General features: G+C 40.4%; 2 protein-coding genes across 7 annotated transcripts; both read left to right on the forward strand.

The window, feature by feature from the left end:
• Nucleotides 1-38: 38 nt before the first annotated feature.
• Nucleotides 39-10,611, forward strand: LOC105428696 (uncharacterized). Of its 6 annotated transcripts, none has more exons than XR_016139218.1 (5): nucleotides 39-1,243; nucleotides 5,388-5,532; nucleotides 6,235-6,783; nucleotides 8,820-9,500; nucleotides 9,746-10,611. XR_016139218.1 is itself a non-coding variant. In XM_011641127.2 (5 exons), exons 1-4 carry the CDS (start codon nucleotides 4,826-4,828, stop codon nucleotides 8,866-8,868), a joined length of 843 nt encoding a protein of 280 aa, XP_011639429.2. In that variant the 5' UTR covers nucleotides 4,270-4,825; the 3' UTR covers nucleotides 8,869-8,915; nucleotides 9,746-10,611. The 6 variants fall into 6 exon arrangements, 3 of the variants coding, with proteins under 3 accessions (XP_088932829.1, XP_011639429.2, XP_011639427.2); XR_016139216.1 differs by lacking the exon at nucleotides 39-1,243 and adding an exon at nucleotides 4,270-4,925; XR_016139217.1 differs by lacking the exon at nucleotides 39-1,243 and adding an exon at nucleotides 4,270-4,925 and having other exon boundaries at nucleotides 8,820-8,959.
• Nucleotides 10,612-11,512: 901 nt separating this feature from the next.
• On the forward strand, nucleotides 11,513-26,546 carry LOC105428695 (BMP and activin membrane-bound inhibitor homolog). The gene is made up of 3 exons (XM_011641124.3): nucleotides 11,513-12,002; nucleotides 24,277-24,549; nucleotides 24,864-26,546. The coding sequence occupies exons 1-3, from the start codon at nucleotides 11,870-11,872 to the stop codon at nucleotides 25,121-25,123; spliced, it is 666 nt and encodes a 221-aa protein (XP_011639426.2). The 5' UTR covers nucleotides 11,513-11,869; the 3' UTR covers nucleotides 25,124-26,546.
• Nucleotides 26,547-26,580: the final 34 nt, after the last annotated feature.

A 26,580-nucleotide genomic window follows, 5' to 3' on the forward strand; every position in this document is an offset into this window, starting at 1 on the left:
AAATTATAACATCGTTAGATACTAATAGCATGTGTAATAGGGGAATAATGTGCCGATTATATTCGCTTCGCTCGGTCACTTATCGTATCGATCGATGGTGGCGCGTGAATAACGTACCGCGTTTGTTCTATCGATTATTTCTTGTCCTATTCCAGTTCAGTCAATGATAATGTTAGTCGGACGCAAAGTCTACTGTTGAATATACCCTTAAAAACTACTGCGTTTCGTGATTTGTAAGATTGATCAAGTGATTGCGTTATTTAGAGATAATTTTTTTAAGAAAATCTGCGCAGGATATATCACGAAGTCGCGACTGTTTATTTAGTAGATATAAAAAAATGAATATGCGTTAGAGCAAGAAAGAAACGACTCTTATTCTATTTGAACCGAACTTTTTTTTCAATTATTCATCGATCTATTGTCGCGCATCTGTGAACTTGTCGAACACAACTGGGACATTTGATGAATGAATTGAACGTTCTGTTAGGGAAACACGAGCGGTCACCGATAGACCAGTAAATTTTTAACGATCTTGCATGCTACGGCAAACCTATGCGAATGTCGTGGAACAGAAATGGCACGATTCTTTCACGAATATAGAAGCAACTTTCAACTTGGAAACGGCAGCGATAATAACATATCAAAGCCGTATGCATGCATAGTCGAGTATCATTTATATCGCTGTTATAATTCGCAGAGTTATTCTGTAGTGCAACGGCGACCACCACGTCATCTTTTGGAAGCCTGGTACTTTTGGCTAGGCATTGTTTTACTCGTTGTTTCTGCCATTTCTTTGGTAAGTATATATTTATAAAAAAGAGTTGATCTTGTAAGATGTTTGATACACATGACGTACTGTCATTAATGCTATCATCCAATTCTTCAAATAGAAAATTCGGAAAAATATTTTTGATATTTAATTAATTTGCAGTTTTATCTCGGCAAAACGCTATCCCTCATTGTTTATTACCTAGAACGCTGTGTTAGCACGATGTGTTAAAGAAATTTTTTATTCTTTTCAAAACTAGATGGCATATGTACTCGGTAATCACATGCGGTAATATTTAAGGTATTTCATCCGGACGTAATGCACGTATCGATGGTAATAGACGAAACGGGAATCGGGAATTCAATCAGCCGAGGGCTAATCAAAACCAAATATCTATAAGTATAATTCCCTCGACGTTTTCGTCACAAAGGAAGATGCTGGTAATCGGTGCGCAATCAAACTCTACGCACATGAGTAAGAAAGCGATGTTTTCCTCATTTCACCTCATCTCACCAATGTATTCGCATGTTATATAACTTGAAAGATTAAATATGTGATTGATATCGAATAGAATTAAATAGAAAAAAATAAACTTAAGCGTGAGCGTTGAACAAGTCGCTATATATAAATTTCGTCGTACGTAATTAGTCGATCAGTTGTATGTATCGTATGTTCGCTGTATTGTACGCACGAAGCGATTGATTTCTCGCGCATTTTTCTACGCATCAATAGAATATTGATTTATATTCCAGCACCAGTCGTTGCGTAATAAAACGCAAAGCCGATTCGTTGGAAGATCAAGACAGAGACCGGGGGACGTGACATTCCAACGTTCGACGCTCTCGGAACCTGTACACGATAATACTTGCTCCACGGCACGCATATGTCATTTTCTCATTATTTACTAGTCGCGTCTAGTCGCGTTATCGTATTTTATTTTGACTAATTTTGATCGATAGTACGCTAGAGGCATGAAGAACTTTCGATAGATGAGAGAAAAGAGCTTTGAATTTTGAAATATATATATATATATATATATATATATATGAATCTTTATGTGAAAGTTTAACTAAGATCAACTTTGTGAAATAGAATTTAGAATTGTTGAACCAAATCTTATTGTAAAGTATAGTGAATAATAATTGACTATAAAAGACGCGCTTGTTACAATATTTTAATGTTAAAACTTTTCTATATGAATATATTATATATGTATACGTATTCCATAGAGTTAAGAATTATAAACTGTATAGGAACTATATAGGAACAATGTCTTGAAGATGAACAAAAAGTTGTTAGATTTGTTTTACCTAAAATGATGTGAATCGCTTTAGATCACCGATCGAAATAATTATCTTTTCCACTTTAGCTTCGACGAAAGTAGTGCGAGAGATGGATGGAGCGTGGATGATAATTGGCCGATTAAATTTACGTAGGATGCAACGCCGTGTGACGCGCAGCTCCGTATGTCCGGATACAGCTCGACGTACGTCAACGACGTATCATACGTCGTACGTGTGTGAAAGTAGCGGCGACCTTTCTCGCAGTCATTACGAGAGAATTACAGGCTACGGCCCGCTCTCTCGTTCTCTCGCTCTCGGTGATTTTGCTCGGCTTCGACTCGGAACGATTTAAGAACGGTCAATGCCTATTCTTTCGAGCGACATTTCGTCGGTACCACGATGCGTCGTACGCGATAGCGAGCATATAACCAGGATAGCGACACAGCCATGCTTCTCTTAATTCCCTCGCGCAGCAACTCGTGCGGCAACCTGCTTGAAACTCGTTTTTCGCGTCGGCTCGACCTCGGGCGTCGCGGGCACAATCCTTGTCGACAATTAAGAGGACGTGCTCGAATCTGTGGGATCTAAATGAGGACGAAAACGAGAGTGCAAAAGCTAATTAAAAAGAACAATCCGAGCGGTGATTCTCCGCTTTTCAATTTTTCTCCTTCTCTTTTGGCGAAGAAAGCTTCTTCTTTCTATGTATTTATTCATCTCGTTAATTAATTTTCTTTCAATTTCCTTTCTCTATTTCATATTGGTACTCTACCCAAGCATCTACTCTCTCTCTCTCTCTCTCTCTCTCTCTCTCTCTCTCTCTCTCTCTCTCTCTCTCTCTCTCTCTCTCTCTCTCTCTCTCTCTCTCTCTCTCTCTCTCTCTCTCTCTCTCTCTCCTCCCCACACACAATCTCTATACGCGCGAAACAACAAATAAAAAGAAATGGCTATTTTATTCTAAATAAAAAATTAAATAAAAAGATTGCGATGAAAAATAAGTTTGCTTCATGATAAAAACAAGATATCCGTGCACTCGAGCGAAAAAAGCGTGCCTGTTATTCGTAAAATGAACGCGTGCCAATCAGAGTCGCAAATCAATATAGATCCAAAATAAGGACAATGAATGAGTAATCCTTCTTTTTTTATGTTTCTTGTGTTATTCTTTCTTTCATGTATGTACAAGCTTTACATTCGAGAATGTATAACGTTTCGCTTGATTAACAAAACATTGTTAAAATGTTAAGTCGAAACAGTTGCAACGATATCATATCATAACTTTGATTTGATGGATCTAGTCGAGATGTACCGATAGAATGACCAAGTAAATTGACAAGCTAAATTGTATATGAAAGAAATCCTTGTGCTCCTCTGTAAATCTTTTTATCGTGGACACTCGATCCGTTTATGTAGCAAGAAGCGATCGGCGAACAGACTGTTAAGCCTGACGCGACCTCGTTAAACTGTAACCAAGTGTCATTCCGATAACCCAACTCGGCTCTTACCGTCTCTCGACGGAGGTCGATAAAGAAATGTGCAAAGAGCGGGGGTTCTGGTTAATGTTGCATACACAGGAAACCAAGCAAAGAATTCAACTCCCGTCTGCACTGCACTTTAAAAGCTAATTAGTACGCGCCACGATTGAGTCATCGAATACTGATCTGAAATGGAAGGCATTGTACGCTCGAGTCTTGGCGAAATTTTTATTGATTAAAATGTGCAGAGAGGGAGAGGGTGCATGATATATGCGTATGTGCCTATGATTTGATCCGAGCCAACGATATTTTCCAAGTAGTAGTTTAAAAGCGGAAATGCAATCGCTCAATCGCTCAATCGCTCAATCGCTCAATCGCTCAATCGCTTTGTTGCATGTACATACATACACGTATCTACGCGTAAGGACTAATTTAATGATATTCAACAAAACAAACTAACGATATGACAACTGAGTGTAATGTTACGCGAGTTGTTTGCCATATAAATGACAAAAATATTTCTCGAGAAAGAAGAAGAAAAATACGCGTTGTATCTTGGATTTTTCCGCTAACGAGGACTCCGACTCCGGATCGCCGGCGCCGTCTGGAAGAAAGCGTCGCGTCTCCTCACCCTCTCGCCATTCGGCGCCGTCAAAGCCTCGTTACATCCACAGATCGTCGTTGGCGCGGGACAGAGGTATCGTTTCTCGAAATATATAAAAGCGTACGTGAGGGAGGAAGGGGAGAGAGAGAGAGAGAGAGAGAGAGAGAGAGAGAGAGAGAGAGAGAGAGAGAGAGAGAGCGTGTTGGCGTGTTGTTCTCTTCCAATAAATCGGCCAGCTTTAGGAGCGCGGCGCGCGGTTACTACTCCTGCCACTGTCGCGAAACGCTCTCGAAAAAAGGGGGTTCGGGTACCAAAGGCGCGAGGCGTGAGAATAAATCGATTCGCGAACGACGAGCCACGGATTCGCGGCCACCAGTAAACGCGCCACCGATGACGGAATTAAAATAGATACAGGAGTAAATTTTCGAAGCATCCAATGCGCGGCGCATCGCGTATTCTTCTAGTGGGAGGCGCTAAAATTGGAGATGCGAGTAGCGAGTTTTGTCGTGCCGCACCTCCTTCCTTCTTCCTTCTCCATTTCCAAATAGTCCTTTCGACCGATAAGACGATCCGCCGAACGCCGTCGCTGTGATTATGGCTCGCGATCCGAGCACGCGATCTAGCAGCTGGCAAACGACCATCGCGACAGTTTCGCGATAAAGTCGCTTGAAGCAGATTTCTCGGCGAGCGGAAGAAAGAGATGCCCGCTCATCGATTGCGAATCGGTCGATCGTTAGCCGAGTACCTTATTCTCGCGGTGTGCATCGTGTCGTTGTCAACGAATCTCGCGCGAGTCGAAGGTAAGCGAGCCACTTGCGTCACCGCTCTCGTCGCTGGCCTGCCTTAATTCTAATTGGCGCAAAGAGATGTTCATTAATGATGACCGTCGAGAACGACGAGCGTGGTTAATTAATTAAATATTTTTTTCTACGGGTATGCAGCGAGCGCGTCCGACTTGTAATCCATTCGTAATCCATAACTAATGTGTAAAACTGGACCGCGGATAGAAATGAGAAAATATATTTGGTGTATACTATTCATAGAAACTTTCTTATAATTTCTCCGTAGTAATCAAAAGATAAAATTTTACCAAGTTAATCCTTGAAGAGCGAAGAGCTTTTAGACAAGGATTCTGATATTTCATAAATTGGCAATTTATCTCTACTTGTCAAAACTGCTGTTGACAAAATCTATAAATTATTATGTATAATTATATACCGCTTTATATTTGTAACTTCAGATTACGAGATTACGTTTTGTAGGAAGGAAATGCATATGTACGAGCAAAGCGTGCAAAGAAGCTGGCGTAAATACTTGTAGAACGAGATTCTTTTGCTATACCGAACTTATTCTGACAACAGGATACGAAATCGGACAAGAAAGCACGACTACGCGAGGATGCACAGAGTATGTATATCATTTATTAATATTTAACAAAAGTTGCGTGTACAAGCGGATATATCCGAAACACTCTTTTGCAAATTTAAAAAAAAAATTAACGATACAATCGTGACAACGTTTCAATTAAAAAAAGGAATATAAAGCTTCTGCAAAAATATTTGGTATTAGTTTTTCATTTTATTTCGAATAAAATGCCAAAAAACAAGATATTATGTCTTGCCACAAACAGGATTTAATTTGTCGCTTTTTATCAGAGTTTGATCAACACTGTAATATAAATTCAGGAATGTCATGGCATGCGTATTATAACCTTGACGAGATAATCGAGCGGAAAGGTTTCCATGATTTTTGTTAAATGCCTCATTAATATCACACTATCTTGATTGCTACTTTAAAAACAGCAATTATGACAAGGATTCGTTCAACAAAATCCGGATATTATGTTAATAGAATTGTCGCCGGTACTCTTTTTCCTTTGTGTTTTTGTAAAAAATCTTGCTGTTCAGCTGGAAAGTGAAAAAATTTATCGTTAAATTTATCGTAAAATATCAATAGTTGATAATTTGATTTGCAAAAGTTGCATTTTTGCGGGATAGTTTAATGACATTGGCATAAGCACCGCTAAAGATCATTCGATCGTCAGCTATCGACGACAGGCGGGTTCATAACCCTTTATCACAATTGATATTTAAACAATATCACACGCAGGGGTGCCACGCCATTGTTGTGCGAGACAAAGTCCTGGATCACGAAGTCGCGATCGGCCAACGTCATGGAACCATCAGCGAGTCCTCGGGTTCTCGTGCCCTGGCCCAAATTGAAATGTTGCAACAGCCACGATTACTGCAACGCCGATAATGATGATGATGATGATGATGATGATGATGATGATGATGATGATGACGATGACGATGGCGATAACAACGATGACGACACTCACAATGATGATGATGATGATGATGATGATGATGATGATAACGATAAGAATGCGAGCACGTGGACGCACGAGAAAAAGATTCGAACGAATCAAACGCGTTTTACGATGGATCGCGGAACACCGATGAATGGCCCACGAATGTCAACGAATAGCGATACAACGTTGCAGCCTGATCAAAAGCACGATCGAAAATACGAGAATTCGACAGAATCGGTTGACCGACTCCTGCAGAATCGTATCAGAGCGCTACACGTCGCCGCTCTCGTTCTCGCTGTCGCAACCCTCATATCCGTTTTGGCATCTTGCTACGTGATTACAAGGTCTGCATCTTCCTTCTATCCTTTTTAACTCATACATTTACACACACACACACACACACACACACACACACACACACACACACACACACACACACACACACTCACACTTTAATTTTTCATTTACATCGATCGATTTTGAAAGAAAATTCTCGAAAAGAAATTAATATCAAGTTATCTCTTGTTTGCACATTTTTTTAAATTCATGTCTACTATGGTCAAAAAATGTTGAATAAGAGAAATAAGAGAATAGAGAAAATTAGAATTGGAAAAATAAATAAATTTCAAATAAAAGGAGCAAAAGATGATATATTTATAATAATGAAATAAATAAGTATTATCAAGGTATGTGTCACTGTACAAAGAGATGTCGATGCGTAACATCGCAAAGCTTCATGCCATCTCTAATTAACATTGGATATAATTAATGATCGTTGAAGATAAATCTATTCGAAAGCAGCCTTGATAGAGCGCAGAGACCACCCTGTGTAACAGATCATGAACATCGAGGCCACACGACGAGTGTATACGTTTGTGATAGTCACTTACACAAACATCGCGACACAAGACTCGTTTTTCCCACGTGCATAAACGTGGTAAAGCGCTTCGCGATTTCTCAAATAACAAATCCGGTTGTATACTTTCTATTAATATTGTTATTTCATACGTATATTACGTATATCGCTTGATGCACGCAGACATACGATTGTGATATTATAAGTTATATTTAATAGCTCTCTTGAGAAACAAGGGATCGCATTGGTGTTTTTATTATTGGTGTTTCTATTCTAATTGACAGCATCTAATTTTTGCATTTTAGATTCATTTCTTATCATCGATTCTGTTTCTTTTCACTCGGCTATTTCGATCGCGCTTCTTCAGGATAGTTTGTCGCGATGCATTAAAAGCCGCCCTCTTATCAGTCTACCTCTCGACGAGGGGTCCGATCCCAAGCCTTCACTTCACTGAAAACCGTAGATAGCACGGCTCGGAGGCTTCTCACAGATCTACCCTCTAATCTTCGTTCTCCGAATGGTTAAGTGGATTTTCGAGTTCAGGAATGTCTCGGTTCGACCCACCTCATATACACCTTGGTAAACGCGTGCATCGTTAGTCTCTTATTCTTTTTATTCCGAAGTGGATGGTATCGCACGCGATCTCCACGCATTACATTCTTCGTTAATTTCTTTGCATTTTGCACAATAAAGATAAAGATACTGAGCCATTTTTGAAAAAAAAAAAAAAAAAACGCTTTATTACAATAATTTAATCGCGTGATTTAAAACTGCACACAATATTGCAAAATCTAAGTACGACACTTTTCAGAAATGCAACATTTGACAATAAAATAAAAAATAAAGTGTATAAATAAATATTTATTTCCGATATGATAGTTAATAATATATTAATGTGCACTAGTAATGAATAACAATACATTTTTTCCCATATGCTGTACGCGATATTCAATAAATTTAAGACTATTTACACATTTAAAATTTTATATTCATCGTTCTTCACCTGATAGAGATATCGATTCTAATATATATATATATATATATATATATATATATATATATATACACACACACACTTGAATCGAATGTCATCCTAACAAGTCTTATAATTAATTCCTTTAAATATTTTGCATCGCTAACGACCATTTCAGTTCCACACGTTTTGTGTTAAAAAATTGTTTTCCATCGCATCGTTCATGGTTTCTCTAATTCCTCAGCATATCCGAATAAACTTGTGGGAAGTCGGGACAAGATCCGGTTTTAAATAGACCGGAATCTCCGGCATAATGCGTATCGAATTGATTTTTGATCGTGATTTATATGCAGGAAATCCGATAAGTTAGACCTAAGAATAAGACCCGTGACGAAATAATTTTCACTACCTACATATTTTTATTTCTTAACAAGTACGTATCGTGACAAATTACAATATTTGTCTATAATTTAAGATACGAAACAAATTTTATATGCAGGCGCTATAAAGAATATAATAAATATGTAAATAATAAATATTTTTTGTTATAGATTTCTCAGACATAATCGTTACACAATGGACACTGTAAATTATTCATGAATAGGAAACTTAATTATCGTTGGATACGGTAAACACTACACGATTCGGTAAGGGATGGTGGGTTTTTTTGGCATAAATTAAAAGGTTATAGGTAAAGTATATCACCGTTATATTTATTACTGTCATTACGTTACAAAAATTTGAAAATATAAACTTAGAATATTATAGTAGAAAATAATATGCAACTGCGCAAAATGCGATATAATATCTTTTATTTTGCTTAAAAATTAGTGTTAAACGTGTTTGTTCATGTCCGAGGATATATAATTCTCGTTTCAATCATACGCCGCTGATCAACTAACGAACGGAAAATATAAATAGAAGTCGACCGTGCGGGAGATAACTGCTGCCGACAGGCAGGCCGAGACTGTATTACAGCGATTTTTTGTTACGCCCGCTGGATAGCTTTCAAGTTCCAGCAGTAGCGTCGCAGTGGCTGTCAGATCACGAGCGATCGAATATCACGCGCTAATAATATTATCTCAGCGAATGCTATTAATTCTTGGCAGTCGGAACGACGTACCGTGTATGTACCGTAACACCAATGGATCTCAGGTTCGAAGTTGTAAACGAAACTGCCAAATTCATTTTAATCATGGGTTAACTCATAGGTTGCATATCATATACATCAGGTAGAATACGTTATACATATTTATGATAATTAGGAAAAGACTTAATAATTGTTTGCATGAAACTCTTACGATCTAAATTAAAAAAAATTGTTTATATTTTTAATCGTATATTAAATCGTGTGTTCGAGATTGCAATCACGTATATATGTATAATCGTTAGTATATATTTACGCGAAAATGCATTCGTTGCACATTTTAAATTACACGTTTCACCGAATAACGAAACTTTGCTTATCTTTATTTAGAAATACTGGGTAATACAGGAGGACGACGTCGACTCGTCGACGAACGAATTCGAGATGCAAGAGTGTATATTTGACAAAGCTTCCTAAAGAGCAAACTAACTACTACGCTGGCATCCTTTGTTTTACATCGTATGACTAACGGCGGGCCATGTAGCTTAAATTCCTTGTTGCCATCGAGTGAGTTTCTCGAAGGGCGGCCGGCGTGCCAGGTGCTCCAGGCCTCGGACTCCGGGCCTCGGCTCCATCTCCGGTTGTTTCAACGTAATTAGTCATCCTCCAGGTTACCGAACACACACGCACACACACACACACGCACACACGCGCCTCTTACCGATCAAACGACTAACGGCGGAGAAATAACGTATGTGCACGCCGAAAGTTTTACATCCCAAACGCGCTAGGTCATCGTGAGAACGAGGTTCCATCTAACATAAATAAACGCACTGACGAAGAAAAAGACATCGTGACGTCGCAAGTACAGTGAATCCTCTGTAAGTGGCGTGATCGCGCGAACTTCTCAAATGTGTACTAGATACATAAAGATGCCAGAATAAGTGTCAAGAATCGCGCATGAATCTCAATATATTTCAAACACATCAATGATTATTGTATATAAGTGAAGATTAGCTACTGAATTGGCCGGTGTGACTGATACTACAGATACTGTTGCGATGTTTTTATGTATATATATATATATATATATATATATACTATAAATCTGTATCACGTGTATATCCAATACAAAGAATGTATAAAAAAATCAGGAATCAGGTTTTAGAATTTTGTGAAAATTATATTATATTGTAAAATATATTCATACTGTGCGATATAAAACGCATGGAATAAATTAATCGTATTATATGAAAGAGCATATGTATCATGGTAGCAAAAGAAATTCTGTTTGACGATCGGTGGCAAAAAGCAGGCAAAGACACGTCGCGTCGCGTCACACTACTTTGGCGTCAGGGTTCAGGCGCCACCGTCCCCTTCCACGTTGCAGTTCTCACCAACTTTCCGCCGACAAACCGCACGCATACACATTTCACATTACTTATACATGTACGGCGTCGACTGATCGGATGCTAAGCTCTTGCGTACTATGCTGTTGACGTCGCGCGCGCTATTTACTTTTGGAAAAGTAATCGAATTTCGATACGACGCGTTGGCCTGATTAATCTCGATACACGAAATATACATGTAGAATATATATATAATGTAGAAAATTTTCTTTGCAGAGTTTTAAAAATTTAGTTTTAAATTGTTAAAAACGAGAATCTAAATATAGAATCTAAATATTCACCGGTGCTCTCTCTTTTTGGCGCAGCCTCCTCTTTATACAGAAGCATAAAGAAATATTGAGAAAACTGTAGCTATGAAAAAGCGCGAGAATGGAGAAATAATTGTCCATGGTGTTTATGTAACAAGTTGAGCGACATGTCATGTGTATATAGAAAGAGCGCATGTATCGCATGCGGTCGGTAGTCGGTAGCACGGGATAAGCGGTTTTTCCTTAAAAATCATTCGAAGCGAGCACTCGCGGCTGCTCCTGGCTCCCGGCTCCTGGCTCGCAAACGGGCCGACGCCGCGCCGGGCGCTCGCGGCGCCAAGCGCCAAGCGCCAAGCACCGAGCACGTTTGGTTCTAAGGCTCTCAGGTGGCCGGCGCGAAACACCCGCCGAGCGCCGAGCCACCGAGCCGCCGAGCCGCCGAGCCGCCGAGCGCCGAGCCACCGAGCCGCCGAGCCGCCGCGAGTCGAGCCGAATGAGCCAAGAGTGAGTCAGTCGTCACGTCAGTCAGTCGCCGGACGTCGTTGGGGTTTGGTGGGGTGGCGTGTCGCGCGTCGACGCTCCGCTTTGCTCTCGGATCATCGTGCTCGTTATGCACGGCGCGATAACCGAACGCGCGAAATCGATTCGCCCATCGTGACAACTCGACGATGATTGGGATACTCTAACTCGAGAAAAACACATGCCTGATTTTTGGAAATTCAACGATAAACACGACGATAAACACGAGGACACGTCGTGTCAATGCGCCGCCGCTTGGCGCCAGGAAGAAACTTCCCGCGTGAATCCTATCTCGAGATCTCAAACCGATTTAGAGCCAAATTACTCGCTTATTCAGAATGTTGCCGCGTGACGTATTTACTATCGCGACGATGATGGGTCTCGTCGTTGTTGTCAGCGGTATACCCACAAATTTAGATCCGGAGGATTACGAGAGGTTTGCTGACAATGAGGAGCGATCTATCGATAAAGGTAAGGCATCTATCTCTCCAAGTAAATGAAACGGCTACTTTATGGTGGCTCCGTAGATCGTAGATGCGCGATGTTGAAATAATTTACCGACGCGAAAATGCGAGCGCGATGAGCCTGCACGCGACGTACCGAAAATTCACGCAAATTATACCTTAATTAAACTTATCGTTACCATTCTTGCGCGACATTATCATTCTTCGCTTTGACACTTTAAATATATCACTTTTGTTTCGTATGTAAGACTAAATGTAAGATCTGTCAACAAACTTGTCCTCGGTAATAAGTTTAACGTTAAGTTTACACGTAATACGATGAATAGGTTCTTTGTCGATGACGCGTTTGCTGCTTCTTCTTCGAGAGATCTCAATCTCTGGTTGAATTATTTTAACGCAGATGTAAATAACACCTATCCAAAGTTGACTATCAAAAGTTGAGACATACTTGCGTGCAAATGATCGCAGGAAACACGGCGCGCGCACGTGCTCAGGTGGCGGGCGCGCTTGCTTTACTAATTCTCGTGAATTTAGCAATCGTATCTCTTTAAGAAAGAGAAAACACGGTGGCTTTTGCAGTAGCTCAATTATGCATCTGTGTGAGAGAGTCGCGTTAGATCCAAGGATATAATGAAATTTTCTCTTTATGAGCTAACATTTGCGAAGAGGTAGTGATTATCGAACCACAAATGTAACGGCAATCGTATTTTCGATGCGTTTCTTTCGAGATAAGATGAACGATCGGACGCGCGTACGCGCGTTTATCAATATAGCAATGCAATATAAATTTTAAATCGATTCGTCAAACAACCAATTGTTTCTATCTTGACACAAGGAAAATGTGAATATTTTTTAAATTAAATCAGTCTATCGAACATCGGCGTGTAGTGGAAGAGACCCACGTGCCCCTTCCAAAAATACTCGGCGCCAAAGAATTTGTCGGAACAATTCAGTTGCAAACAAACAAAGGCTATTACGCGATGGTGTAAACTATCTTGAAAGGGGGTCGGTCGTCGTTCGTGGAATGCTCGACACGAGCAATAAAATCGTTTACTCGAATCGAACGCGAGCGAATGTTCGACGCGTACATACACGTGATTCATGATCGATCGATAGATTTACATCCGCGAGAGAGGCGCCTACTTAGTATTTACGCGGCCTGCCGCACTTTTTTCTAATACTTCACAATGAATCGCATCCGAAACTGCTTCCGATTGGCAAAGTATTTGCACATTTTCGTTACGTATCAGTGACGATGTAGCTCGATAATGTACGATTTCACGTCATTTTTCACTTAATTTACTTATGTGCGACTCCGTTTTTCGTTTTCTTCAAGTCTCACTTCAAGTCTCGTACAAACAACTAGATAAAAACGGCGCAAAATGCGAGCTAATAATTTTGAAATTTCGCCGTTCGCACGATAGCGAAGCTAGAAAGACGATAAAACATGCCAGGCGCCAGCTAGGCGCGTGGATAGTGGAATACGTAGTGCGTTATACCTATATGCATGATAAATACCGACACGCTTGTTGCACGCACGTAGAACACATTGTTGCATCACGTCCGCGCGCCTCGTATTCTCATTTCCTCTTTGGATAATCTTAAAAACTAAATGGACTTTTCAGCCTGCCTGACGAACGGTGGACTAGAGTTTTTTTTTTTGGAAAATTTAAAAAATTTAAATAAATATATATATATGTATCAATCGCACATTAATTGTTTTTCTTGGATTAGAATATGTACAGTGATTCAAATTTTTAGGACAAAAAATTACATTTGTTCGTACTTGGCATGATTAGGCGCATCGAGAGACGATTTTACAGAATTACGTCAATTTCACAAAATTATTTCGATCGTCAGTTATAGCATTTTAACCTCACTTTCACATCTTCGACAAAGCTGCCACCCCCGATATCGCGAGATCGGTAATCCGATTGCGTTTGACGAATCGCTCGTTTTCGCGATTCACATATAATGACAGCATCCGATACGAGGACTCGCCTTTTAAGCGTACACGTATGCTTAGAGGAATCGCCGATTGGCTAATTAAACCAAATTGTTATCTAGTATTATAGATTTTGCATTAAGAGTCGCGCGCGCATAAAAATTCAACTATGTTGATTCGACAGTATTGATAGAAACGATCATATTTCTGCGATTTAAATTTTATGTTTGTGCATGCCGCGTATGTGTAATCGCGTGGATTGAAAAAAAAAAACAATACTATGCTTAGTTATAGTTTATTAAGCGGAGTGACAAGTTTCGAGAACTATATCGGAATTACAACAGATTCAGATTCTATCCTTTATTATTGTGAATTTCAGAATGCGAAATTAAAACCAGTTTTATGATATGAGAAAAATGTACAAGACATTTCTTACTCTGACGTAATTCACTTCGAGATTGTCAAGCATATTTAAGGATAAATGCGTTAAAGAGTGAATTCATCATATATAACATTGAGATAACATTGTTTTTTGATGATCGATTGATAATTTCATTTAATGTAGCTTCGATCTACACCATTACTCACTATTGTATCGTCGTCGTCGTCGTCGTCGTCGTCGTGTCGAGCCACCGTTGTCTTTCGAGTGGCGAATGGCGCGACACGAAAAATGCGAGCTCATCGACGCCAACGACGAGAGCCAGAGCGTATGCACGCATACACCCGGTTTATCACTCACACATGTACAAGTCATACGCACACAAGCTTCTCCTAAGTACCATAGAGCGGCGTGTGATGACTGCCACCGCATACAGCTGGAGCACGCACGTACGTTCGTTTCGTATGCACGTACGCACGCACGCACGCACGCACGCACGCACGCACGCACGCACGCACGCACGCACGCACGCACGCACGCACGCACGCACGCACGCACGCACGCACGCACGCACGCACGCACGCACGCACGCACGCACGCACGACGCACGCACGCACGCACGCACGCACGCACGCACGCACGCACGCACGCACGCACGCACGCACGCACGCACGCACGCACGCACGCACGCACGCACGCACGCACGCACGCACGCACGCACGCACGCACGCACGCACGCACGCACGCGCGCACACAGTCTCGACTCGGTGGCGCCTGTCGGCCACACGAATGTGCATGCGTGCGTGACGAGTTTGTACCTCTTTGGCTATGTACGTTCCATACATAAATACTTGGCGTATACGTGTCGTGTATACGTAGATGTGTCCTACGAAGCGAGCACTGTGTCTGGATTCATAACGATAGATCTGCCCTGCTTCGCGGAATTTGTTCAAGGATGCGAGAGGAGAAGATTCGTTGCGTTACTTTTCAGTTTCCTTAGATTCGATATGAAAATTGGCAATAATCTTTCGCCAAAATTATTTTAGTTTCGCTTTATGCGCTTTCGCAGTGACATGCCCTGGCATGTCTCGTTACCGCGTTGCTTCTATACCTCGCGAGTAACATGCGGAAATGACTGCTGCCGTGCACGGAATGCCATGAATGCCGTTATTGCATACGCATATAAAAACGTATCCATAAGTGACATAGGTATATGAATAATGATTGAAATAGTCTTGGTGAAGCTGATCCATCAAATTTTTGACCTATGGTACATCATGTAAAATATATAACACACCAAAAGTACAAACAGTACAAACAGTTTGTACTTTTTGCAAAAAAACACACGTGCTGTACATTTTTAGGAGACAGGTTTAACCGGTAGGTTTCAACATGCATACATATATACTTATATACATATACTTATATACATATTAATTTAATTATATGACGAATTGTATTATATATTCCATTATTAATTAAATAGTTTGCTATTTAACTGTTAATTAAAATGGCGAAGTTACAACGGATATAAAAGCATCGGATATAAACTCACCGACTAAAAGTAACCGGCTAATGTGAAATAATAGCAGCACTTTCGTTTCTTTGCCGTTCAAAATCGCATCGAGATTGAGCAAAAACAAAAAACTTGACAAAAGACGCGCAAAGTTAACGACGATCATCAATCGTTCAATGGTCGCTGATGCAAATTTTCCATTTAGAATTTATTATTCGATATTCCAATAAGGAGGTGTGTCACGATGTGCCATTTGTTGAAAACGATTTTCCTTCAAAATTTCAGTAATTCAGTTATCTTATAAAAACATACCGAAATGATAATTCAATACGATCTCAATCTCGTTCATTACTTTGTGTTTGCACCATTTAACATTTCTTTGCAACGGTATTATTTCTAATTTTCGAGATCGTATAGAGCTTGATTATTAAAAAAAAATTTATGTATTTACGGAAAAGTTTTTTGCTTTGTGAAAGCGTTAGTTTGTTCATTCTAAAGTTTATGAAGAGGCAGTTTCGAGAACAAGGACTCTACTCTGTGAACGAGCGAATAAACGTTGGAACATCGGTTAAGCGTCGGAGAAGCCGGTGTTTATGCACCGGTAGTAGATTTAAAACAAATAGACGGATTTTCTACCGATGAATCACAGAATTATCGCGACTTTCTCTCTTCAAATTAATTTGAAAAACTTGAAAAAACTTGTCGAATGATTCATTTATGCTTATCTTTCTTGACTTATTTACTTTAGAAAAAGATATAACTACAGGAAGAGCGTACATGTCGATGTACGAGCTGCTCTCGATTATCAGATATATTGTATTTATATAGCGTAATTCGTACGTACGTATAATTCGTTTTAAACATAACATTCACGATAATGCTCCCGGTCTTTCGTCTTTATTACGCAAAAATTACGTGCGCGCTTCCCACGACGCTACATACGATCACGTACGCGATCTCACCTATAAATATAGCTCTGCTCTTTGGAACGTGTATTTCATTTTATGAAGGTGGAATTCCACGGGATATATAATACCGTCGTGTTCCGCTCCAGCGATCGTTGGTTAAATTCTCATTGTTGATCGAACAAAATAATTGAGAAAAAAATCGGCGCGTTAATGTCGCGCATATCGATTACGATTATCTCGACGACATTTCCTATAGAAACAAACGTACATCAGGCACGCGCGAGACGCGAACTCACTCCTCTTTTCGTCCCTTTAAGGGCTCGTCAAAAATGCGCGACAAGATCCAAAATGCAAAATCGCGCGTGTCACTCCGCGTGTACATACGTAACTACCCGGGGGGACATTTGTTTTTCGCTATTTACAATCGGCCATCAATCACCGCGTGTTATATCCGAATGGCATTTGAGAAAGACAGACGCGCGCGTTATGTTAATAGCGCGCTTCGTATGCGGCGCGACGCGACGCGACGCTACTCCATGCATGCATACGTGCACGTGCAGTGTGTATTGCAGTCCGAGAATCGAAATGCGTCGAATCCAAATGAACGAGCGCTGTCGCAATCCGCCATTCCGGCTTGGTACGGCTCGACGCTCGGCGATCAACGAACTCGCGATGCGCGATGACTGATGCGAGAGTCGCCCCTCTCAGCGGGAGAGCGGGATATATATATATATATATATATATATATAGATATATATATATATATATATGGTTGGAAACGTGGTTGGTCGCGCGCGATTCATTGAAATTACGATTGAAATTAATGAATAACAATCATTTTAATATCGATGATTTTTCAGTCGCAACGATGAAAATTTCAAAATCTCGGTCGGCTTAACCGCAGAAACGCAAATGAACAAATTCTTTTTTTCTTTTCAAATCGATCCACGATCAATGAGCTTGAAACTGATATTTGCGCTAGATTCATTATTGCGTATTTGCATTTTCGTGGCGTACTCTGGCCACCGTTCGCTGGCCGCGAGTATAGATAGATCCCTCTCGTATGTACGTTGTAAGTACGTTGAATCACGTCGCATCGGAATCACGTGCCACCGAGAATGGCGATAGCTAGCCAATAACGGCGCGACCGTTCTGGATCAATTAACGCGATTCTGAGCTTCCCCCTTCGCAACACTTTTTGCTCGTCAGACCAATGACGTGTACGCATCGTTCGAGGCGAACGAAAGTAATCGCGGGATAAAAACGAGAATCTCGGCGGTCCGTATAATGTTTTGTATTGTGCGGATTATACGAAGAATTAATAATGTCCAAGATTAATTACTTTACATAAAGAGAATTTTAATGGAAAAGTTGTGAGTTAATCGTGCCTGATATTGTGCTTTTATTCTATCGCACATATGAAATATTCGTATGGGTCTCTTACGTCTCCTCTTAAAGAAACGCTTCGTATCGATGCAGTCACGATATGTTTCTATAAATAAACGTACCGTACTAGCAATACGATATATTCTAAGAATCAATGTCAACGATTTCAAGGAATCGTGCGTTTACGAGCACGCACAGTTAGCTGCAACTTATTCATAACGCCTTCCTATTTTTCTTGCTAATAAAACGAGGAAAGATTTAAAAGATCGACTTACTCACTTCTTTTTTTTTTTTTTTTTTTTTTTTGTACACGTAACGACATTTGAAATTAATTTACGAGACACGCGCGTGTCTCTCGCGCGCGATGCAGACACATTCGCGCATGTAGCGTGTAAGAGATAAACGATGCATTATGCATTATGTAGAAGATAGCTCTGGTTTCATTGATAGCGCTCGATGAAGCGTGATCAAATCAGAAATGTGATACCGTTTAGTAACCGCTCGCGTGCACCGAAGTTGGATGCGCGCGCGCGCGCCACCTTCTGTCTTTGTCTTTGTTCTGTCTAAGATTGAGACGGAGCGAATAGAGTGTGAATGGAGAGATGAGCTCAAATATCCAAATTTGTCAATGTCGACTCGCGCAACAATTGGCAACGATCCTCACTTGTGGAGGACTTTTATAGGACCCGCAGACTCATACGTTCCACTCCTACGTTCACGAGGGAAGTTTACTAAACGGTCTACTAGTCACCCTCCGGATATCAAAGTCGGATGTGACGATCGTCGTGACGTTGTCGCTTCTTTCATGTTTTTACGATAAGACTGAGGGATCGGCTGTCTGTCGGCGACTGTCTCGCAACTGGCTCGCAACTGGCTCGCAACTGGCTTGCATTTCCTTCCCATATCGAGTATGCGCGTTTAGCCTTTGTTCTCGCGATAAATCAACGAACGCTTCGCTAATTTCGAAGTTAGGGTTATAGGGTTATTTTTGCCATTTTTACTCCTTGGCTGTTTTATTTTATTTATTTATTTATTTACGAAGCAAACCGTTAAAAGGAAGTTACTAAAGCTTTGCTATGGCGCTACGCGCCATACTTTCGCGTCACTTTGAGTCGGGAGGGAAAAGAGAAAAGACAAGAAAAGAGAAATGTACGTTGCCGAGCGTGTATCGCGACGCATCGACCAACAATTCGTTTCGCGCCTAATTATGTCTAAGAATCAGTGATTTGGCACCGGTTAGGCGCCAGCTGGTCTCGGAACGATCGAGTTATGCGTCAGTGATTCACGCGCTAACTGCGCACGCAAACTGCGAGCGCGAGAACAAAGACTCAAAGGGACATTATTTCGTTAAAGGGGGGGGGGGGGTTATTATGCGCGATATGACGCGTGTACTTTCACCGGTGTTGCTTCCGCGCGCGCAACAATAAACAATAGAAAATAAGAAAAATTATATTATCTCACTACGATACGCGATAAGATAATGACCGCAAAATATGATCGATTGGAAAACAAATGTGACTGAAGAATAAGTGTCTCGCGTGATAATCATGAGATGCATGTTACTCTGATTTTTTTACACGTACTATCACTGACGAGCTCTTTGAGAATTGCCGTTCACATAATCTTAAACTTAAACGTAAACTTTGTCGATAAAAATATTTCGAATATGGATAAATCCATCGGGAATTTGTCAACGGAATGTGAACCCTCTTTCCATTCGGTATTTTCGTTTAAGTGTAAGCAACTCGAGGTGAGTTAAAATTTGAAGTATAATTAGTTGGAATCTCGAGTTAATCGTGGGCGCGTTCGGCGAATGATAATCAAAGATGGTCGCAAAAATTGATCTTGCAAAAAATATGAAAATTATTATATATAAAGGGCTCCGCCGTTCTTCTTCGAGAAGCAACGCGTGTAATTTGGAGCAATTTGGCAATTGCATATAATTGATGAGGATGCTTTTTACTTGCCGATGGGGCCGCTCGCGTCGCGTCCGCATATCCGAGTTAAGTAGGGCTAATCACCAGGTTGCCGTGGATCCTGGGCCTCGGGAACATCAAGAGCCTGTCTTCTAGCGCCGAAACGCCATGCCAAGATCGTGTATATACTTACGCCGGCCGTATATACTACAGTTCGGCCGGAGCGCCTTAGGTACGCTGATACCTGGCCCCTGGGTCTACGGAATGGCAGGGCCCCCGGAGTGAGACCCTCCGCCTACTTCCCAGAACGAGGACTCCGGCTCTCCATTGTTCTTGCTAATTGCCATCCCGCTGTAACCATCCGGCAGCGTCCAGCGCTCGCTTCCTCCCGAATCCTCTTAAGAGAGTCTCCCTTTTCTTCATAATGGCCGAATAGAGCTCGGCTCGATAGTTACAAGTCCCAACGCAAATACCATCTTCGATACTGTACCTTTGTGAAACGAAAATTAGCCGAAAGCCGAACAAGTAGGATCAAACGGATTGTCCCACGCCCCTCGTCCCTCGTCCCTCGTCCCTTGCCCGAGGGAAGGTTCGTTTAACGCATAGCGAAAATACTCGAGGTTGTTAAATACCCGATCTGTTTCTTTTTTAAACAGATATGCGTTTCACGGAGGAATTTTAGACGGTTACTCTCGAAATAATTCCCGTAGCTTATAGATATTTATAGATATTGTAGGCGCGACGACGAAAGCACTTCTTGTGAAAATCTTATTATCTTTAATTTTAAAGATGATAAGTAACTTTGATGATAGGTAACTTTGTCAACCAATATGCATCGAGTAAGGAAAGAAACTCGGTCCGTTTTCCATGCAGACAATTACGTCCCAAACATTGAATATTTTCAAATTTTATTTTTAATTTTATTTTAAATGTATCATATTTATCGATGATTGTAGGTGAATTCCATCGAGAGTGTGGGAAGAGGGAGGAGGTGGGGGGGGGGGGCACCTCACTCGAAGGAAGTTTCTCACGAATCGCCGAGTGAGCTTTCCTCTCGAACAGACAGAGACCGGTCCTCTTCGGCCTCTTCATCAGCAGCGCTCTTTTGACCACTCCTTCGGTCTTTTGCCTCGCCGATGAGTCGGCCGTCCCTTTTTCCTTTTCGCATAACTCCGCGAGTTTGTATCCCTTCCGTTCGTAAGAGCAAACAGGTGTCTCGCCGCCACCACACCGCCACATCGTCATACTATTTCGTCGGATCGCGATCTTATCTTACTCCGATCGTTATCTTACTTTTTTCCATTTTTGCGATCCACAAATTGAAAATATTAATAATAATTTTCATCATTACTTGGATATTTTTGTTGATTTCCAAAGATAGATAGTATATACTAAACGTTTTTATATTCTTACAAATTTGTGTAGTACCGTTTATAATTCAAATCAATCGAATACGCAGTAGGAACGAACAAGCGGATGTATCGATATCTAATAATAATCCGATTTGTTGTGAGACAAGGGATTTAAGTTGAATATTTCGAAATCATTATACCGTATAAATTCTCAATTCTTTCGTTATTGTCGCAAAAAAGAAATAGAGACGCGATTTATTTTCGCTCTCATGCTAATTAGGCGTTAGGCGGACTCGTACTCGATAGCGCTAATTAGAAAAGCACGTTTATTAAGCGCGTGTAGCGTATTTGGTTAAGTACAGAATTCGCGATACAGAGTAATTCGCAATGGAAGACGACATTTTCATTGCGCAACGTTCTCATCGCGCAGACGTTGTCTACACGAGTGTAACTCATGAGACTTGAAGAGACTCGTTAGCCTCATCATTGCGCGGCAGACGCTGATCGAGACTGACGCAGCTTTAGATACTACCTACTACCTACTACTTACCATCATACCATATACCGCATACCGCATATGTACGTGTACATAGGTCGTCGCTCTTGTAATATCGTATGTATGTACATACGTACGTTCGAAAGTGAGTTATCGTCTAATCGTGCTTTTTCATTTTCGATTATCGCCAGTTTAATCCTCCCGAAATGCCTCTTTATTTTCCACACAAATCATTTTTCTCGCATACATACTTATATTCATATTTTCTTACATACGCACTTATATTCGAATATTATCGAGTACTTATCGATCTTCTCTACGAGTCACGAGAGACTCGTAGGTACTATCTTGCTATCTTGTAATAATTCAATGAAGAATAACGGATTTTTACGGAACACAAAGAAAAATTGTATAAACATATTTCACATATTAATCTGTATTTTTAATTACATATATTTGGAATGGAGCTCCTTCTTCTTTCTTTTTTAAAGACGGGTGACACATTCCCCAACTGACACTTGATTTTTGAGCAGAAATAAAATTGAAACTTTACGATCCAGAAATGGATCGGAAACATTCGATATTCGCTAATCGTCATTACGCGCATCAGTCTCGCCGGTGGGGTCCAGTGGAACGAAGGAACGAAAAAAGAACGAAATGCAGACGATAAGAGAGAGAGAGAGGGTAACTTGCCGCTCCGAGGCTCCGAACCGGGGAATAATTAATATACCGTAGACGTATAACGAACGACTCTGCGATGCACTCTGTTTGTTTTCGGACGGCTCTTCCCCGGCCTCAGAGCCTTGTCGGTCGTATCTCTCTTTAGTCAGGCCCCTCGACCTCCCGCTGCTTTCCCCTTTCCCTCCCCCTTTCCCTTTTTATTTTAAACGCGCACACGCGTATGGGACTGTCCCCTCGAATACTTTTTCGAATTCTCCTTGCGGAAGACTACTGTTTTTAATCTCGATTCGGCTTTTGTCATACGTTTTAAAATGTACATTTTAAAAACAAATATGTTTCTCCAAAACAATGGAAAATATTTTCTCGAAATATTACGCGGTACACATATCTACATACATATGTATTTTGTAAAATTATTTTAAATGAGAGATACAAATTCAACCCTCGCGAATTTTTCGTTATTGCACTTAAGATTTAAAATATAAAGACGTTGTATCTCATATTTATTTTAATAAGATGATTCTAAAGCCAGTGAGTGAATGGAAGATTTTTCTGTCAGAATATTTCTGATCGTTTGACGCGAAACTAAGACATTCTTTACTTTTCAGGCTATATGTATACGATTTTTTTAATTTGCGACACATAATCGCTGCAATGGAACACGATGAAATTGTCAAGTGTTGTCATCCTATTTTTTTTCTCGCGCATTCTATTTAGTGCAGAATGCATCGAGAGAGAGAGAGAGAGAGAGAGAGAGAGAGAGAGAGAGAGAGAGAGAGAGAGAGAGGCGTGAGGGGGGAGATACACGCGCACACAAGCGGAGCAGCGCCGCATGCCTTTCTTCATATATCTTCTCCACTTTAATCTTTCTTTTGTGACTCGGCTGTTTTAACGTTTTTTATTCTCTGATGAGAGCTGGACCCCGACAGGCCGCGAACGGGGCGGGGGAAGAGAGAGAGAGAGAGAGAGAGAGAGAGAGAGAGAGAGAGAGAGAGAGAGAGAGAGAGAGAGAGAGAGAGAGAGAGAGAGAGAGAGAGAGAGAGAGAGAGAGAGAGAGAGAGAGCGAGAGCGAGCGAGCGAGCCGACGCTCGCTCGCAGAGAAAGAGCGACAGAGAAAGTAAAAGAGAAGCGGAGACGGGCAAGGCATCGCTGCGGACTTATTAGCAAGAAACCGGTGGGGAAAGACGCGAGGTCGCGAGGGGAACTCGACAAGATGGTAGATCGGGACCAGGGGTTGAGGCAAACTGGGCAAACGAAACCGAGCATGCTCGCGAATAAAGATGGCTTTGCAATATCGTAACAAACGTGCCCCGCATGTCTTTGCTCCTCTCCCTTCTTTCCTCTTTCCTTTCTCCTTTTTTTTCTTTTTATTTATTTCATACGGTCCTCATTAACGTGCAGTCGCGTCGAAGAGGCCACTCTAATTCGCGTGTATAACTGCGAATTCGTTTGAGATTTCGACAAAGATATATTCCATCCTATAAATAAGATTTACGCATACCCGGAAGATTCGAAGAAATGAAGCGGACAATTCGGGTCGTCTGGATCCTTTCGATGTTCTTGTTTCTTATGAATAAACAAACTCTGACGAGAGTCGCGACGACTAAATCGCTCTTTCGCGTTTTATCTATAAATTTTCAATTTAACTTTCATTTTTAAAAGTGTTCAAAGATGTTTATCAAACTGACTTTTCTTGTTGCAGATTCCTCCAACGTGGAAGAAGTAAGATGTTACTGCAATCAACCAGAATGCGTTCCTCAGGGATACATGTGTCGCGGTAGGGGATGTTTCACAAAATTACCATCAAACGCAAACACGCCGTTTTCGAGAGCGGAGCACAACGTTCATAGCGGTTGCTTTGACGAGAGCTTCAAAAGTCCTCAATGTCCCGCAGGATTTCTTTGTTGCGGCCAAGATCTCTGTAATCACGTGGACAATCCTGCGATGAGAAATAGACTTAATAAAACTCTACGAGGTACGACGAGTGTGCTCTTTTTCTCTTTATCTCGCGTGTTATTAATCATATTCTCATCATTCTTATTTGTTATATTTATCACATGATTGATTATCATAATGTATATTCGTATTTTTAAGCGCGTTTAACGCTAGGTATTGTCACATAATTAATTCCTCCAAATCTTTACAAAACATGTATCGATTTTTTTTTTTTTTTTTTTTTTTTTTTTTTTTTTTTTTTTTTAATACAAACATTTTCTAAACTTTCGAAAATAACTATTTGTTCGTCAAACACTAATTCTAATTTGTTATTTATCGGCAATGTCATTATAGTATTAATTGGCGATCAGCGAGCATATTTAGCTCCACTGCATCCAAACAGTCAAACAGGAAATGAGGCAAGTGACAGCTGGTTCCGGACAGCGACGATCGTCGTGGCAATCTGTGGATTCATCGTCTTGCTGATGATCGCGAGCTTAGCTGTCAGATGGTTGCAACCCATGCCAGAGCAAAATGCAAATAAATTCGTGCCACATCAAACATCCGATAACGGGCCGCCCTTACTCGGATCACCGAAAGTGCCTCTGGTTTGATAAATTTCGCGATCTTTGGACAAAGTCTCCCGATAAAGATGTTCTAAGTAATAGCTTAATTAATAGAGCTGGCTGCGCTAGTTTTAGTATATGACTTACGAAATATATATGACTCAGAGTGCCATATTACACGCATTCGCATAACGAACGATGCCAAACTCGCGTATCGATCTTGAAAGCAATAGAATATACAGACTGGATAAGATTTTTTACGAGTAACACTTTTAATATTAACTTTGTTTCAACTCTGTTGATTTTTTATCTCGAGCGTATGAGAAACAGTATGCAAATTTGCAAGATTTCGCAGAGGTCAGAGTCATGTATCGAGTTCAGCTATAAGGCTGTTTAAAAAGCTAGCGAGCCGTCGAAAGCTCCACTTGGCTGTGAATTTTACGAAGAAAGCAACCATTGTAATTATATATTGTAATGATAATCGTATTACTTGTTGCATTTCCTCGAAACGTCGACGCGATGCGCGCATTATCGCGAGATCAAAGAGTGAGAATCAAGATTTTTAGATCCTTTACGTTATCCTGACGTTACGACGATATGGTGATGCGTTTCTGTGTCGCTGTAGGATTGTAAATATAGATATGTATCTACATGTATTTTTTATCATATTGAATATTGTATTGATACATCAAAAACGATATTATTGAGTTATGATGACGTAAGCATATTCTTCAATGATCATCGCGAATTCCGTTTTCTAAGAATATTAGAACGTTATTTTAATTTATGAATGGTACTCGCCAACAAGATAAGGACAGATATATTTTGCAGATATTTTATAAAATTAGTCTGATAGAAAATAAAGGACCCTGCACGGATGAGGTCCCGACAAATTGAAATTTTCATGTCATGTCGGTTTTGATTCATTGATCAAAAGTCTCAGTGGTCATCAAGTCAACTAATCAAAAGTTTTGGAATTATGACAGTTCAAATATCCAAAATTGATCTCCATTGTCAGGCGGTAGGCGGTAGGCATTTAAGATTTAATGTGTTATTCCCTTTAAGAATCTTTATTTACACTTTTATTTATGCATACACATCTACCCACAAGTAGAAAGGTAGATAAATTTTAGATATTTGAACCGTCGTAATTCCAAAACTTTTGACTATTTAGCCTGATGTGACCATTGAGACTTTTGATCAATGAATCAAAATCTACATCATATCCAAATTTCAGTCAATTTGACCGGGATCTCATAAAAATCCATAAAAATCGTGCAAAATCCTTTGTGATCCATAATAATTTTTCGTCGCCATAATAATTGCGACTCGAGTCACAACTATTAAATTTGTGAAAATGTACTTTATGTTCTTTATACATATTTTTAAGCGTATTTCATATATAAATATTGTATTGTGATAGTATGACATAATAATAATAACTAAATAAATACATTTAGGTCTACCTAGATTTTGTTTTATATGCATTGTGTGAGGAATGAAAA

The sequence above is a fragment of the Pogonomyrmex barbatus genome, unplaced genomic scaffold (genome assembly GCF_055798465.1).
Source record: "Pogonomyrmex barbatus isolate J1 unplaced genomic scaffold, ASM5579846v1 scaffold2, whole genome shotgun sequence".
NCBI classification, from domain to species: Eukaryota; Metazoa; Arthropoda; class Insecta; order Hymenoptera; family Formicidae; genus Pogonomyrmex; species Pogonomyrmex barbatus.